We start from the raw sequence: 15,000 nt of genomic DNA on the forward strand, positions 1-15,000 counted from the left end.
TCTACATTTCTACACACATTATGGTAAAAATTTTCCCCTGTGTAAGCTAACTTCGGTTGGCGAGTCTCGAAAGTAGTGATTAAAAACCGCCGACCGCTTCCGGAAGTGATTTCATCGAACTGTTCGTCTTTTGAGGCTTAAGTTTTCTTTTTAGCATGATTAAGTCGAGTAAGGAAAACCTATGGAAAATAGAGAAAGGTAACCATGAAATAAGCGATGAGAAAGCAGTAATCATTCATGAAAGTGACAAATTTTATACGCACAAATATATATAATAATATATATACACATGTATGTATATTATATATATATATACTGTACTGTATGTATACATATATACATAAATGTATATATATATATGTATATTATATATATGCATGTATATATAAATATATAAAATATAAATATATATATATATATATTAAATACTGTGTATACTAAATACATATTTATGATTATTATATGTTGATATATACATTTATATAATATATATATATATAAATTAAACCGTTTCCTCTAATAGGGAATGCCTGTAGAGATAATCAACACATCATTCACTGCCACATTCATGCTTCAGCTGATAAACCATAGCTGAACCTGTGCGGAAAACATTTCAACGATTTTTGCTGCTTCACGCACCTAAACAGAAAGCTCATCAACAGCTTGTCGTGTCTCACTACACAAACTGCCATTCACCCAACCTTGCATGCACTCATGCGCTTCAAAGACATTTGACCCATCCCCTACTCCGCCCCAAATGCCTCTTTGACATCATAATCCATCTCTTTCTAGGTCTTCCTCCCCCTCCTCTTTCCCCTAACATTCTTGAATTATTCACTTTTCATCAAGCTATCTCCATTCATTCTCTCCACAATTTTGAACGGTCTCAAAATACTCTGATGTACCCTTCCCATATGCTAATCTTTTTTTACTGTTTGTTCTAGGTCTATCCACATTTCTCATGCCACATGACCTTCACAATTTCAAATTATTTTTTCTTGCATTCATCGTCCACACTTCACTAATAATTAGGGCAACAAGCCATTCACATATCCACACCTTGGTTTCCAGAGATAATTCAGGTGCCCTCTTAATCCTATGCACGCACGTTGCTACCTTTCTTGATTCATGTCTTTTGTAACTCACTTCTCTTGTCCTACATCATCCGTTATAGTTACTCTTAAATACCCTACATGAATTCATTACTCCCATTATTCCACTATTCATATTAACGTGGATTGCTCCATTATCCGGTATCCCATATACTGTCATCCTAATGCCTGTTCACATTAACTCTAAACTTTCTTCTTCCGTAAACACTTTAAAACCTTACTTAGTTTCTTCTGTTTCTCAATAATGTCAAACAGCACAGTTTTGCAAGCATAAAACATTTTGCACTCCATTAGATAGCAAATGTTGGTGCAAAGTTGTGTGATTTAGAAGTGACAACTTTGCACCAGCAATATTTACTATCTTTTCTCTAAGTTCTTGCATCATACATTCATAACGATAATGAAGAGCCAATGTGCAATAACACAGCCCTACCTCAGACACATTAAACCAGCTAATCTCCCGCCAACATATTCTATCTATCATGTGCTTCACTTACATCATAAAAGCTTAATCACTCCCAGCAACTAATCTTTGTATCATACATTCTCAACACCCTCCACATTGGTTCTCTATTGATTCTATCATAAACTTTTCTAAGTCTATGTATACCACATACAGCTTTTTATATTAACTTTCAGACTTCTCACGTAACTGTATCATAACAATCACTCAATCCAAATATCCAGCTTCCTTTCCTAAACTTCCAATGTTCTTCCCTTATCAGTCCCTCCGTTATTTGTCAATAAAAAACCTGATAAGTAATGTTATGCACATATATAATTCTTAGTCTTCTTTATCACCTTTAATTTTATCTAGTGGAAACAAATTATCACTCTAACCTCAGCCTTCCTCTGGAACATTTCCTTCATCCAGACATACCTCACAAACAATCTGCGCATGCGTAATATCATCAGCTTCTTATGTCTTTCCATTCTTCAGCTCCTGAACTGCCTCCTTACGCAATCTATAGTCACTTTCAACAATATTCTAAACCTCACAATAACTCCCTTCACACTCTAACCATTCATCTTTACCTCTCTTCTATCATCCATATTTGACAAATCTGAAAAACATTCACTGCATCGACCCAGGTCTGCATTCAATATTTCATTCTGAGACCATTAGCCTTTATTATATTCTGTTATTCTCTTCTCTCTCTCTCTCTCTCTCTCTCTCTCTCTCTCTATATATATATATACTATACATATATTGTATATATATATACCGTATATATATATATATATATATATTATATATATATATATATATATATATATATATATATATATATATATATATATATATATAAGGCAAAGAATTTCTTTTACAAAAGAAGAGGCATTACAGAGTGGAAAAGTGTTGTCTTAAAATTAAGAGATACCACAAACAATCACACATACACTCACTCACCAACACTGGTTTAGGTACACCAAGGAAACGACAATGGAAATATAAGGAACATGAACATACTCCGGCATAAGTCACTGTCAGTCTTAAAGAGCAGTTCGAACTCATTTAAAGGATTCCTGCCTACCGGAGCTTCTTTATGGGGTAATCGGTTGCATTCACAAAGATTACGTTCAAACTAAGCAGGGAAAGGGGAAATTATAAGTGGTTCCGAAATGAGTTTTCATTGCTGTTTTTCTCAGCTACACCAGCAGAAAACTATTTACAAGTGATACGAAATATTCCAGTGAAGAGTCTGTCATTTTTGCTTTCACCCCTGCATCATAAGCATAACGCCTTATTTGCCCGGTGGAATCAATACAGCATCATTAGAGAAACATATGATTTATGCTTTTACCATAATTTTGTACAGAATCAGAAAAAACCACCAGCTCTGCCCGCAATATGGACATGTATATGGATAGTAATAAACAAGAAAAATGTAATCCAAAAATGTTTTGACACGATTTTATGTACACTTTTTTAGTAAAATTCACAGTAAATAGTACAAGCATTGTTAAAAGAAAGCTATTGATATTAGTGAAATTCATTTCAATGGTACCTCTGAACAGCATTTGAGGAGATGGCGTTGTGTTTTACAGCAAAAAAAAAAAAGTATCTGAAAGGTTTACAGATGATTATTGGAACTGAACTGAAAGGTCGCATACTCAATTGGCTCTCCGTTTGCCATGAAGTCTTTCGTTTGTTTTCTACGTGTCGTGAAAACCTCATCACTTTATTTTCTATCTTTTGTTTGTCTCTCTTTACCTTTACTGATACCAATACTTCACCACAACAATCACTATCTGAATACTGCTGCTACTAATTGATATGGATTACAGTATTAATTTAAAATATACTGAAAATCTTATTTATTATTAGCATTAGAGGTATTAGCAATGTTAGTTGTGGTGATGGTATTAACAAGATCTTTAGAAACAAGAACTGGCTTATTTAAGAATAAAGATAATAAGAGAAGTGCTCACCAGAATAAAGATAATATGAACGATATTCAAAAGAATAAAGATAATAGCAGATATAACCAGAATCTAAATTTTCATTGAAGGAGATATGTCTAAAAATGTCAGGGAGATGTTCTGAAAATATATTTTCCTTTTAACAGCATTTCAGGTGCCATCCAAAATTTGGAACTGGGAACAGGCAGGATGCCGTGGTTAAAACAGGACGTGAGAAGAGAGTCCACAGCTGAGAGAGAGAGAGAGAGAGAGAGAGAGAGAGAGAGAGTCTCCCTATCCAATTACTTTTCAATTACAGGGACGGAAATGAGATTTTAAATTCGACCTTAAGGATGTCATATCATGAGACATTTGGGATTAACACCTATATTACGTGAAGAAACGTACAATATTAATTCTTTTCCAATTGAATATTATGAGAAATGACAGAAGTTTCTTGTATTTTGTCTATAATGGAAAAATAATGATAATTTCATGTAAAATACGTCACCATGGATTTCACAGAACGGTTTGTCTTATATCATTTACCCTGTATGTGTTGGACTTATCTTAAATAATAAAAACGTAAAGAAAAAAAAAACAAACAACAAAGATTTCGTAGGGAAATGAATGTGCATAAAATATGAATCACCAGCACGGCAAACAACACTCAGAGGGGAAAGGGAAGGTGTGTGTTGGGGTTGGGGGCAGTAGATTGATGACTCTCAACCCCATGATAGCACGTGCCGTAAGCCCACCCCTCCCAAAACCCCACTACACTGAGTAACTCGGTGTATTTTGTTTTACTCAGCTAACTGCTGGCGAATCTATTATATTAACAATCATGTCATCAATAAACATTCAAGACGAGGACATATATAGACAGGAGGTGAAGTTTACCGGCATATCCTGCTAAATATGGAAAGAAATGAATCACTTTTTTGCAATCCGCAGGTAAGAAGTACGTGTTCACTAACCACTGCAGTCTTTTCGGAGTACTGACGATTCATGATACATACCACCTTCACCTGCGAACGACGTCTTGGCTCTCCCAAACGCACAGGTAAGAAAACACCTGTGTGCGAATACCGTGAATTACCAGTCTTGCCAGTTATATCGTCCTCAGTACACTTTGTATTGTGACAGGCAACGGTAAATAAAAACGCGGAAGGAAACACCGTTTGAAAGGAGCGGATAATACTAAGTCATGAGTCCTTGAGACTGAGAAGAGCTGGGATAGGTCGCCGTAACCGCGGTTGTGTGATACTAAGCCGCCACTGCATTATTACAGCCACTTCGACATGACACACCGTAGCACCCCTTCGGAAAGTTTCAGAGAAGGGCGTGTCTTCATTCTGAACCCTTGTATGGTAAAACACCGATTGGATAAATGCACAAAATACCAATTTTCTCGACACCTACACTTGACTTGAGGATCAGGAACTCGTAGTTCGCTAACCCGCCACCAGGTCGAGGTCTGGCTTTCCCATTTTCTGTGACAAATTGTATTGCTCCATACGCATTGATGTTCTTCAGTTTACCATGCACGGCGCTTTATCACTCTACGTTAAGCAGTTACAGTAGTCTTCACGTGTTTCTAACCACGCCAGAAATAAAGAGTATATGAACAAATGTCACCTGAATTCTGTCACGGACGAATACAATCCCACTCAGTCTTACACGATAATGACGAGTGAATAGAAACAAGTAATTTTAATTCCCAAAATATTATAGCTTAGTGTTAACTCCAGTTTTAGTAATTCATGAAATAAACAATACAGAGCGAGGTAGGCGTATTTAACTCGCAAAGATTACTGACTTCTAAGAGCAGCCACCAGCAGCGCGGGACCTGTTACACAATTCTCTATTGATTGTGCTTGAGCTCTTGGATGATTCTGTAATTACGTAATCGCCAACTTAAAAGTCTGCGCCTATAAACAGCTTCTCTTTCAAGTTTAATTTCTCTTCTCTCTCTCTCTCTCTCTCTCTCTCTCTCTCTCTCACACACACACACACACACACAAACAACAAGATGCCTTAATGACTCCATTGCAGCTGTGTCGTTGACAAAATTTATGAAGGATTTCTTGTTTATGATTATAAATTGTAAATTATATATATATATATATATATATATATATATATATATATATGTATGTAATATTATATATATATATATATATATATATATATATATATATATATATATATATATATATATATATATATATATATATATATATATGTTGCACTTATCGGAGCACTCTTTTGAAACGGATAAAAAGTATCATAATTCATTTTCTCACACCCACCTGTTTACAAATAATACACACCTGTAGGCGTATGGGATAAATACTGGCCTATGTGCGTCCGTGTGTTCTGTAATTATCCGTTGAAGCAATTATGAACCTAATTGAGCTAACCAATAATATGCGATACTTTCACCCATTTACTCAGTTTTATTAGTTGCATCTTTTCCCATACAATTTTGGACATTATACCACAGAAAATATCTGTATCTCTGTGAATTTGATTGGAATAAAAAAGTAACGGGTAAATTATATAATATGACCGCGAAAGGAAAGCGGTTAATTCCACACTTTCTGTTGTTTTCTTCTTATTGGTTTCGTTACGGGTGAATAAGAAAGCTACTTACAATTTATTGAAGTTACGGCAGAGTGACAGATGGACTGAAGTCATTGCTATCTGCAAATGACACTTACCTGTCACGCGGATGTCATTCATAGGCATAACATACAACTACTGTATTTTTTGAAGAAAAAGAGAAAAGCTGGTTTCGACTTTCAAAACCTCGAGGTGATGAGGTGATAACTGAATGAACTCACCAATCGTTGTGGTGATGGTTGAACAAAAGAACATCGCTTTCCAGAAAGTCCAAGTCTTGTCAACAGGAGCCGATTCTTGCTGCTGGATGAAGGTGCCGTTCAAGAAACTCTCGTATCTGTCTATCAGCACTTTCACTTCCTGATGGGGAACAGAAAACATCAGGGAAACGTGGACTATTATACGTCTACTGTATCATCTACTATGTCAACATTGTTATTCTGTAGAGTGCCTGCCTCAAAATTTTAACAGGTACTGTACAACCGCCCTTCCTTTCAAGGACGCTATGTTTTGTTCCTGTGCTAACATAACTCACGTCCCTCGTACAGTCCATCTGTTCTCTTAACTGCTCAAAAAAAAAAAAAATAAAGATTAGAAGTTTAATGTCTTTATAATATTATGCTTTAATGAAAACCACTGAACATGTTATCAGAAAATTTTTGGCATAAGAAGGCCATGAATTCTATCTTGATTAGATTTTGCATTTAAAATGTTAATAAGTGACAGATTATAGACTTACAATTAGTGAAGGAGATATTTAAATTACTATTTCTGAAATTTAAGGGTGGAAGTTATAAGAATTTTACAGATTTTGCGTTTAGTATGTGGAATTCTTCATAACAACGACCCCGACTAGGGATTAAGTTGAGAAGAAGAAGAAGCATTTAGAATGGGAACAGTGCAATATGTTGCGGAATTTAGATTTGGAACTGGTAGAAGTTCTATTCAAATATCAAAATTGCAAATGTTGTATTACCTATCAATGAAAATGACACTAGGCAATGAAACTAATATTCAGTTTACGATGTATTAGTCTTTTAATCATTAGCCATAATTCTCTCAAGCAATCACACATTCCGCTTCTGCTTCATTATTGATCAGATTGGAAGGTTTTATCAAAAAGTTCTTGCACTTTCTCCTCACATCATCTTCATCAACCCACTTCCGGAGCCAAAGCCACTTTTGCACCCCAACCTCAATCACTCTTCAGGTGATTGATGGCTTCGCTCGAACGGACAGAGAATCGCACAAAATTACATTAGAATTCCACTGATGCCTAAAAGCGCAGATGTATGATGATAGAAGTTACTGATGGGGAAACGGGAAACCTTTTCTCAAAAAGAAGAGATTAATGACTACTCGATAGGAAAGAAACCAGTCAGAGTTAGAAGCAAGATGGCTCTAGCTATGAAATGGATTGATTGATTTTTGTCTGGTCTTTGGGAATTGATTTTATTCATATATAGTTACCGATATTCTTATAAAGAAAGACGTGGCCAAGAACATTTCAATTGACAAAGTTGCAGGTGTTAAGGATCTCACTAAGGAGATAGGATCGAATTACAGTAACACCTCAACTTAACAGACACTCAAGGGTTCTGGCCTTAATTGCCCATAAGTAACAAAATCTATTAAGCAACAGACACCATATAGTACAGCCTGCACTTGAAAATTTTCTAGAGATCTTATATTCAACAACAATTCCACATAGTTACTAATCTGTACTTTGCACTTAACAATCAATTTAAGAGATATATTAACAAACTTATCACATCCAAAATGGTGGCATAGGAAGAAATAACCAAATATGGTAGCTGATGAGTACAGAAGTCCTAATTAAGTCGAGGTCCGTTAAGCCGAGGCGTTACTGTAATCAGTTCGTCGTACTATCGACACTGCCTAAAAATACTCACGGATCGCCAGACATCCCACGACCGAATATTTTTGTTATTTTTCGTCCAGAGATTTTGAATCAGCCGATTCTTCTCGTCCGTGGCGTTCTTCTCCAAGCTCCTGTAGATGTGTTCGTTCTCCTGCAGTACCGCTTTTTCTGGCCCCCCTTCAATCAGGATGAAAAGTCCTGCGCCCAGAGCCGTGTAGCCGGCCAGGATCAGGAACATGAAGACGTGCGTGAAGCCCCTTCGGGAAAGTCTGCAAGATAAATTTAAAGGTTTTAGTTGACACAGTGAGACACTTCAGCACAGGGATGGAGAGGCGTGGTATTGCCACTTAAAAAACAGAGCTACTGGAAATTGCATTAGAAGTATAATCTTGGGTGTCAGTAATTATTAAAAAAAGGAATTAAAATGCATTTTCTGGCTAGCTAAGTAAATTTCACATAGGAGCAGTTCAAGATAATTCAGTGTTCAGTTATTAGAAACAGGAATCCAAATGAATTTGCTGGCTAGCTAAGTAAATTTCACATACGAGCCAATTCATGATAATTCAGTGTTCAGTTATTAAATGAAAGCTAAGGAAAGTCCGGTGTTTAATTATTAGAAACAGGAATTGCTTTTCTAGCTAAGTAAATTTCACAAAAGATAATTCAGTGTTTAATTATTAGAAACAGGAATTCAAATGCATTTTTCTGGCAAGTAAATCATGAAGATAATTCAGTGTTTAATTATTAGAAACAGGAATTCAAATGCATTTTCTGGCTAGCTAAGTAAATTTCACATAGGAGTAGTTAAAGATAATACAGTGTTTTTACATTGGCTTCTAATAACAGTGAGAGGCGACTACATTCTTTTGCGTCTTCCATGAAGAAGCTGTTGGCAAGCCTGATACTGTTCTTTATAGCAGCAGCAAGTCTTTGCAAATATTTACAACTGCTAATAAACACTGAACAGTTATTTCCCATGAGAGCAACCTTAGCGTCTATCATTTCAAGATTAAACTTACGTCGATATTTTCTCGACGGCGAAGAGCGTGAATTTCTCGCCGACGCTCAGGCCCGATTTGGCCTGCTCCATGGCGGCCTTGGCCGTTTTGGACGTCTGCGAGGCCACCCATTGGCTGGCGTCTTTCACGTGACCCGTGACGGAAACTGTCTTGTCTTTGACCTGCGTTCAGAAAGGGAAAGGAATGCGTGATAAGCACTAGGAAATGGAGCGCGTGTTTTGCTTACGTGTTGCAATAACTTTTCAAGATTGTCTAAGAGAGGACTGAAATAGTCAAAAATAGAACACGGAAGACCTAAATCTTTTAGTATATTCTTCCTTTACCAGCGACCACCATAATTCAGTCTATTTCCTTTGACTCCTAATTTGAATTCTAATTGTGATTATAGTAAATTCTTGCTAAGTGTCATTTTGTGCAATGAACCATCGTAGTGTCGTAGGTATGTCAGTATTAGTGGAAATTAATGTTCTGTTAGTGTGTTTTTCTTTTCTAATTTTTCTATCTTGGGTTATATATACATATACATATATACAGTATATATATATATATATATATATATATATATATATATATATATATATATAGACATACACATATATACGTACACTATACATAAGCATGTATTACAGTATTTATTGTGTGCATGAAGGAGCTAGTCTAACTGATTAGTTTATCATCCAAAAACAGTCTAGGTTTGTGATCATATATTCCTTATGCTAATCTTTACTGACCTTTAGTGCACCTTAGCTAATGAAAAACTACGTTGGTCGTACCTCTAGATATAAACTACGTCAATATATGATTAAATACACAACCTAAATCTACATTCTATTTCACAGCCTAAAAGTATCACGGAAAGAATGTACTGTGTTTGGTACTATTTGTTTACTACAAAACAGTGTCTAATTGTGTCATCCAGGATCAACACTACATTAGGAAAATAGACTACACTATGATGTAAATGATATATGTAATGACTTCAGACAGCATGCATTTGTTAAAATAGACGACTGAATACACGATTGACTGGAGTTTTCGTTCAGTTCTGGTATAAGACCACTAAGAATTCAACGACTTCATTCCCAGAAGTTGAACGAAAGCTGTAAGGAATCCCTCGCATAGTTAACCAAGTGCATGCACTTCTGGAACACCGCATATGTCAATTACATCAGCTGATCATTTACTTCATTCGTCGAAAATATGACGAAGAACTACTAAAGGTAATTTACTATTCATATTTCGAAATCGACACACACCTACCTGACTATATAGTCTATTAATGGCAAGTGTCATGTACATAGCTAGATAAAAAAAAAAAAGAAAGGAGCATACAGTTAGGAAATGGAATATCAACATCTAGGCTACGGCTTTAAGAAAAGCAGAAACCATTTTCTTTGTAGCTTCGACGTCCACGATGAGTTTCTGGCTTGTCACCTTGGTCGAGTCCATGACCTGGATGGCGGAGAGTACGATGCATGAGACAGCGGAAATTCTGGGATGAATAAAATGTAGGAAAAGCTGGGCCAAAATGAAGAGTGAGAAATAGGTTTTTGGAAAAAATGGGTCTGTGCAAAGTGTGGTAAAAAAGATAAGGTGGATATGGAAAACTGGAAGATGAATAGGGTGCGGGTAAAAAGGTGTCAAATAGGATCGCCAAAACAATGCAGTGGACGAAATGTGAAAATTATATCGATAAGTGTATTCAAAACATTAAGAAACACTGTTTTAATGGTGATGGATAGGGTGCAGAAAATATGAGACGGAGTAATTCTGCATCACTAGGGTGAAAAAGGGTGGGGAAAAAGGGTATGATGTTGCACAGAATATTATTTCGTTCGTCGTCTAGTGATGGACTTTTAGTTAAGACATATAATGGTAACTACAGGCAAACAAAAACGAAAAAAAGAGAGATAAATATTATCAAACAACAAAATCAACATGAAAAGAATCAGTATCTGTTTCGCACAGAAACGTAAGTTTCACGTTTCATATCAACTAAAAATGTGAATCCCACTCTTTACAGAGCTTCATGTTACAGCACCAGTGTACATGGTACATCCGGGTGTGTACAGGACCATGTTTATGAATTTTATATATCAACAGTCTGTCATGGCTCAATGCTGTCCCAGAATCTCCATATTTGCATTTATGAAATATTCAATTTTGAGAGCAACCAGCGTTTAGGTTTACAAAAGCCGTGCTTGTATGTATGACACATCTCATTTATTTTACACTATTAATTTGTAGTTATTTCAGGAATGGTAGGGTACGATTTCATGAAAGCTGTAAAAAAAATATTCATCTGCAAGTTTAAAACTTAGATTCCCCATTCACCATGTGATGTGCGTGTATAAATTTATGGTAATATTGTTTTCATGGTAATTTTTTCAAGTCATTTCGTACCATGCATAGGTCCGATACCTTTAAATATGGATACGACTGAAGCCTTCTGTGGCACACAGCAATGTCTCTCATAATCTCTAGATTCTCGATATAATTTGGATATTCTGCTGAATAATCTCAGGCATTGACAGTTTATCCGGAATATATACATATATACACACACACATATATATACATATATACGAGTAAATATATATATATATATATATATATATATATATATATATATATATATATATATTTATATTTATTTATATAAAAGTATATAATAAGAGGATAGTGGCAGAAGCGCAAGAATGTTAGATTTACTTTATGGCATTTGCTTGAAATTGCCTTAAAGTAATGGTAAAAGTTCATGCACTCTCTTTTTTCACTTTGCTCTTACATGTATATATACATACATATATGTACTGTATATATATTATATATATATTATATATATACACATATATACACATATATATATATAATACATATATATATATATATATATATATATATATATATATATATTTGTGGTTGTGTATTTGTGTGTGTGTGCCTGTGTGTGTGTGTATATAAATCTAAAGAATCGGCACTGGTGAAAATATATTTAGTATCTGCAATACACGCTGGAGAGAAGACAAAGAAATTATAGAAGAAATAGAAAAGAAATGTAGTGCACAGTAAAAAACAAAGTTCATTACAGATCAATATGAATATCCCTCATTTTACTAATACATTTCAAACACCATGATTAACGCCATGCAATGTATGCTTGCTTGGGGAGGAAACATTTGCATGCAGTTCATATGCAAGATGCAACATCTATGAGTGGAATACATTTCAGAAGTTCTCAAGGGGACGTATGTAGATTCTCACCTGCGATGATCAGCGAATTTTTAGTATAAATTGTCTGAAAGTTAAAATGAAATAAGGACAGGGACAGAAGAATAACAGTGGGAAGTTGAAGCAGTTGATCTGGATCAATGGATTTTTTGCACATCTATGTTGTTTTATTCATTTATGAAGTTTATATGAGACTTGATTACGAATTAACAGTCGTTCAACACAATTTTACTAAAAAGCATTTTTTTTCCTAATATCGCCTGGGTCAAGATGATGGCAAAGCAATATTCACTCCCGTGTTCACACATTAACTGCTAATAAAGGATTTACGTGTAAGATATTCGAAGCCTTTCCTTTTTGTTTAATATTGAACTTGAAAATCTTTTTACTTGAATTCTGACTCTTTTATTTTCCTGCTATTGCATCGTGTGGTTGCAATTTATGCAGACAACATTTGCCATATAATAACCTACCACGAATTAGCTTTGCTATCCTTTCTTCCCGAGCATGATTCACCAAAGAAAGTGCTTTAGGAAAAGCAGTCAGCACAGCAATTTTATCACTCCATATAAATAATTCCATAAAGAACATCGCTTTTAGGATCGCTATTATAGATTATGGTCTCTGGAACGCGGGGCTCTTAACCAAGGTAACTGGAGGCTTTATATATATCAGAGAAACTGCCTTGAAAGGGAAGGGAAATGTCTGATGTCTAGAGTGATTTAGTTCCCCATAGAATGTCAACAAACCGTGAGCAGAACTGGGGCTCGTATAGATGGGGCTCTTCGCGGCAAGGAAACAAGATGGCAGACGAATGTTATAAGGAAATGGGAATAAGAGAAAGGTGATAGATGAAGGAAAGAGGATATAATTATGAAGAGGATACTTTCAGGGACGGATATCTGGCCAAGAAGGAGAGAATATCAATAAGTAATCAAAAAACGGAAAATATGCGGACAGAAAAATCAGCTTCCAAGGGAAGAAAATTATGAGCGATTAAAAATACAAAGAGAGATAGAATTTCTATATTGATAACAAATTGCAAGAAACAAATTGAAATCTACCACTTCTAAACTATTACAAGGATACATATCTATTACGGATTTGCAACATTCAGTGCAACGTATTTCAAGGCAAAAAGCAACGTTTTTTATTCTCCACTTACTAGCAATAGCGGGTTCTGAATCGCCTGGAAAAGGTAGAGATAAGAATTTTATTTTCTCTGAAAGACTCCCCTGTAAGGGAGGATTAATGGATTGTAGAAACACCAACTACCCACACAAACTCATAGATGGTATATTGGTAATCGTGATTTACATATGAGTAAAAACCAAATTAAATGTGTCAAATAAGATGAGTATAGTTAAAATATTATTGACGTCTAACTGGCTAAATCATCTTTGTTACCAGATTACCACAGTTTATTTGCAACTTCTCTGTATGTCAGTACAGCTTACAAAATCAAATTTTATTAATTTATTTTGGCAAAGCCACGCTTTTCAGTTCGTCCTTACCTGAAACAACGATTTCTTTGTTTCTCTTTGCCAATCAAAAATGATCAACTTGCAATGGGTTCATCATATATTGCTGCCAGTTATGACTCCCCTAACCTCCCGGTCCCCTACCTACCCTGCGCCCATCCGGGGTGGACAAACAGATTTGCAGGAGTAGGGTGGGTGTGTCATGTCTCCCCTACCCTCCCGATCCCCTACCTACCCCGCCCCCACCCGGGCCAGACAAACAAGATCCACTCGGATTTTATTATTATAGGCACACATACACGCACACACACACATATATATATGTGTGTGTGTGTGTGTATGCATAATATGGTTTATAAACTCAAAAGTCAGGACCTGTATGAGATATTGCAAAAATTAAACAAACAGACAGTAGAAACTTAGCATCCACTTTCAGAACTGAAAATTCCCCACAGATAAATAAGAAGTTCCAATTACCGATATAGTCAAGGTTTTTCCAGGATTTAAGCTAGAACTTGAAATAGTCACTTTTATATCCTTAGAGATTTCGAACTGCAGACCGTAGAGATTTTTAAATAGAGAGAGAGAGAGAGAGAAAAGAGAGAGAGAGAGAGAGTTTATCATGTAAAAGGTGGATAGAAAAGACTCATTATTATTTGAAAAGTCAGTGCAGCTTTCCTAAGTCTCCCCACCTGAAACCTGAACAACTTGGAATGTCTGGTTGTTGTCTGCCAAAGGCAGATATCGTCAGCTCTGGTCAATATCAGCTCAGTGGTCTGGTTAAACTAAGATATACTTAACTTTTCTGGTCAATATCCTGAAAGGGAATGGTTAGGGACAATGACCACGGTCACCTGTATTTTCCTTAAAAGCCGCATCAGTTTTAGTAATTTTATTACGGATCGTTTACAGTTTAGCTGAATTAGTTTTAACATTATAAGATCCTCCCACAAGAAAGGTTGGAAAGAATTAATTTTCGGGTATCTGTTAAAAGCGAAGAAAAAAAAAAGAGAAAATGTAAGCTGAGGAATTACTTTAAAATAATCCTAAGGAATCATAGGCCTTCACTGACTAGCATTTGAAATGAACTTATAATTGTTATAATGTAGTTAAATGAATAAGTGTGTTACCAAAATTAATATTTATCCTAAGTGCAACAAAGGTGGTAAAAATCTGCGATAACTCTTCGCATCAAAACCATCCGTGAAGGAAAAGGTACATTCCTAACAAACACATTTTTGCCTCTT

General features: G+C 35.6%; 1 protein-coding gene across 4 annotated transcripts in view; it reads right to left on the reverse strand.

The window, feature by feature from the left end:
* LOC136825786 (potassium channel subfamily K member 18-like) overlaps positions 1 to 15,000 on the reverse strand; it is a 248,885-nt gene that overhangs the window by 60,621 nt on the left and 173,264 nt on the right. For all 4 annotated transcript variants that reach the window (XR_010849458.1, XR_010849457.1, XM_067082676.1 and 1 more), the window contains 3 exons: positions 9,042 to 9,202; positions 8,054 to 8,291; positions 6,362 to 6,500 (listed from right to left, as the gene is read on the reverse strand). Coding sequence is in view for 2 of the 4 variants with exons in the window: in XM_067082676.1 (XP_066938777.1) it covers positions 6,362 to 6,500; positions 8,054 to 8,291; positions 9,042 to 9,202 (538 nt within the window). In the remaining 2 variants the exon portion in view is untranslated. The remainder of the gene's footprint in view (positions 1 to 6,361; positions 6,501 to 8,053; positions 8,292 to 9,041; positions 9,203 to 15,000) is intronic.

Source organism: Macrobrachium rosenbergii, chromosome 3, assembly GCF_040412425.1.
Source record: "Macrobrachium rosenbergii isolate ZJJX-2024 chromosome 3, ASM4041242v1, whole genome shotgun sequence".
NCBI classification, from domain to species: domain Eukaryota; kingdom Metazoa; phylum Arthropoda; class Malacostraca; order Decapoda; family Palaemonidae; genus Macrobrachium; species Macrobrachium rosenbergii.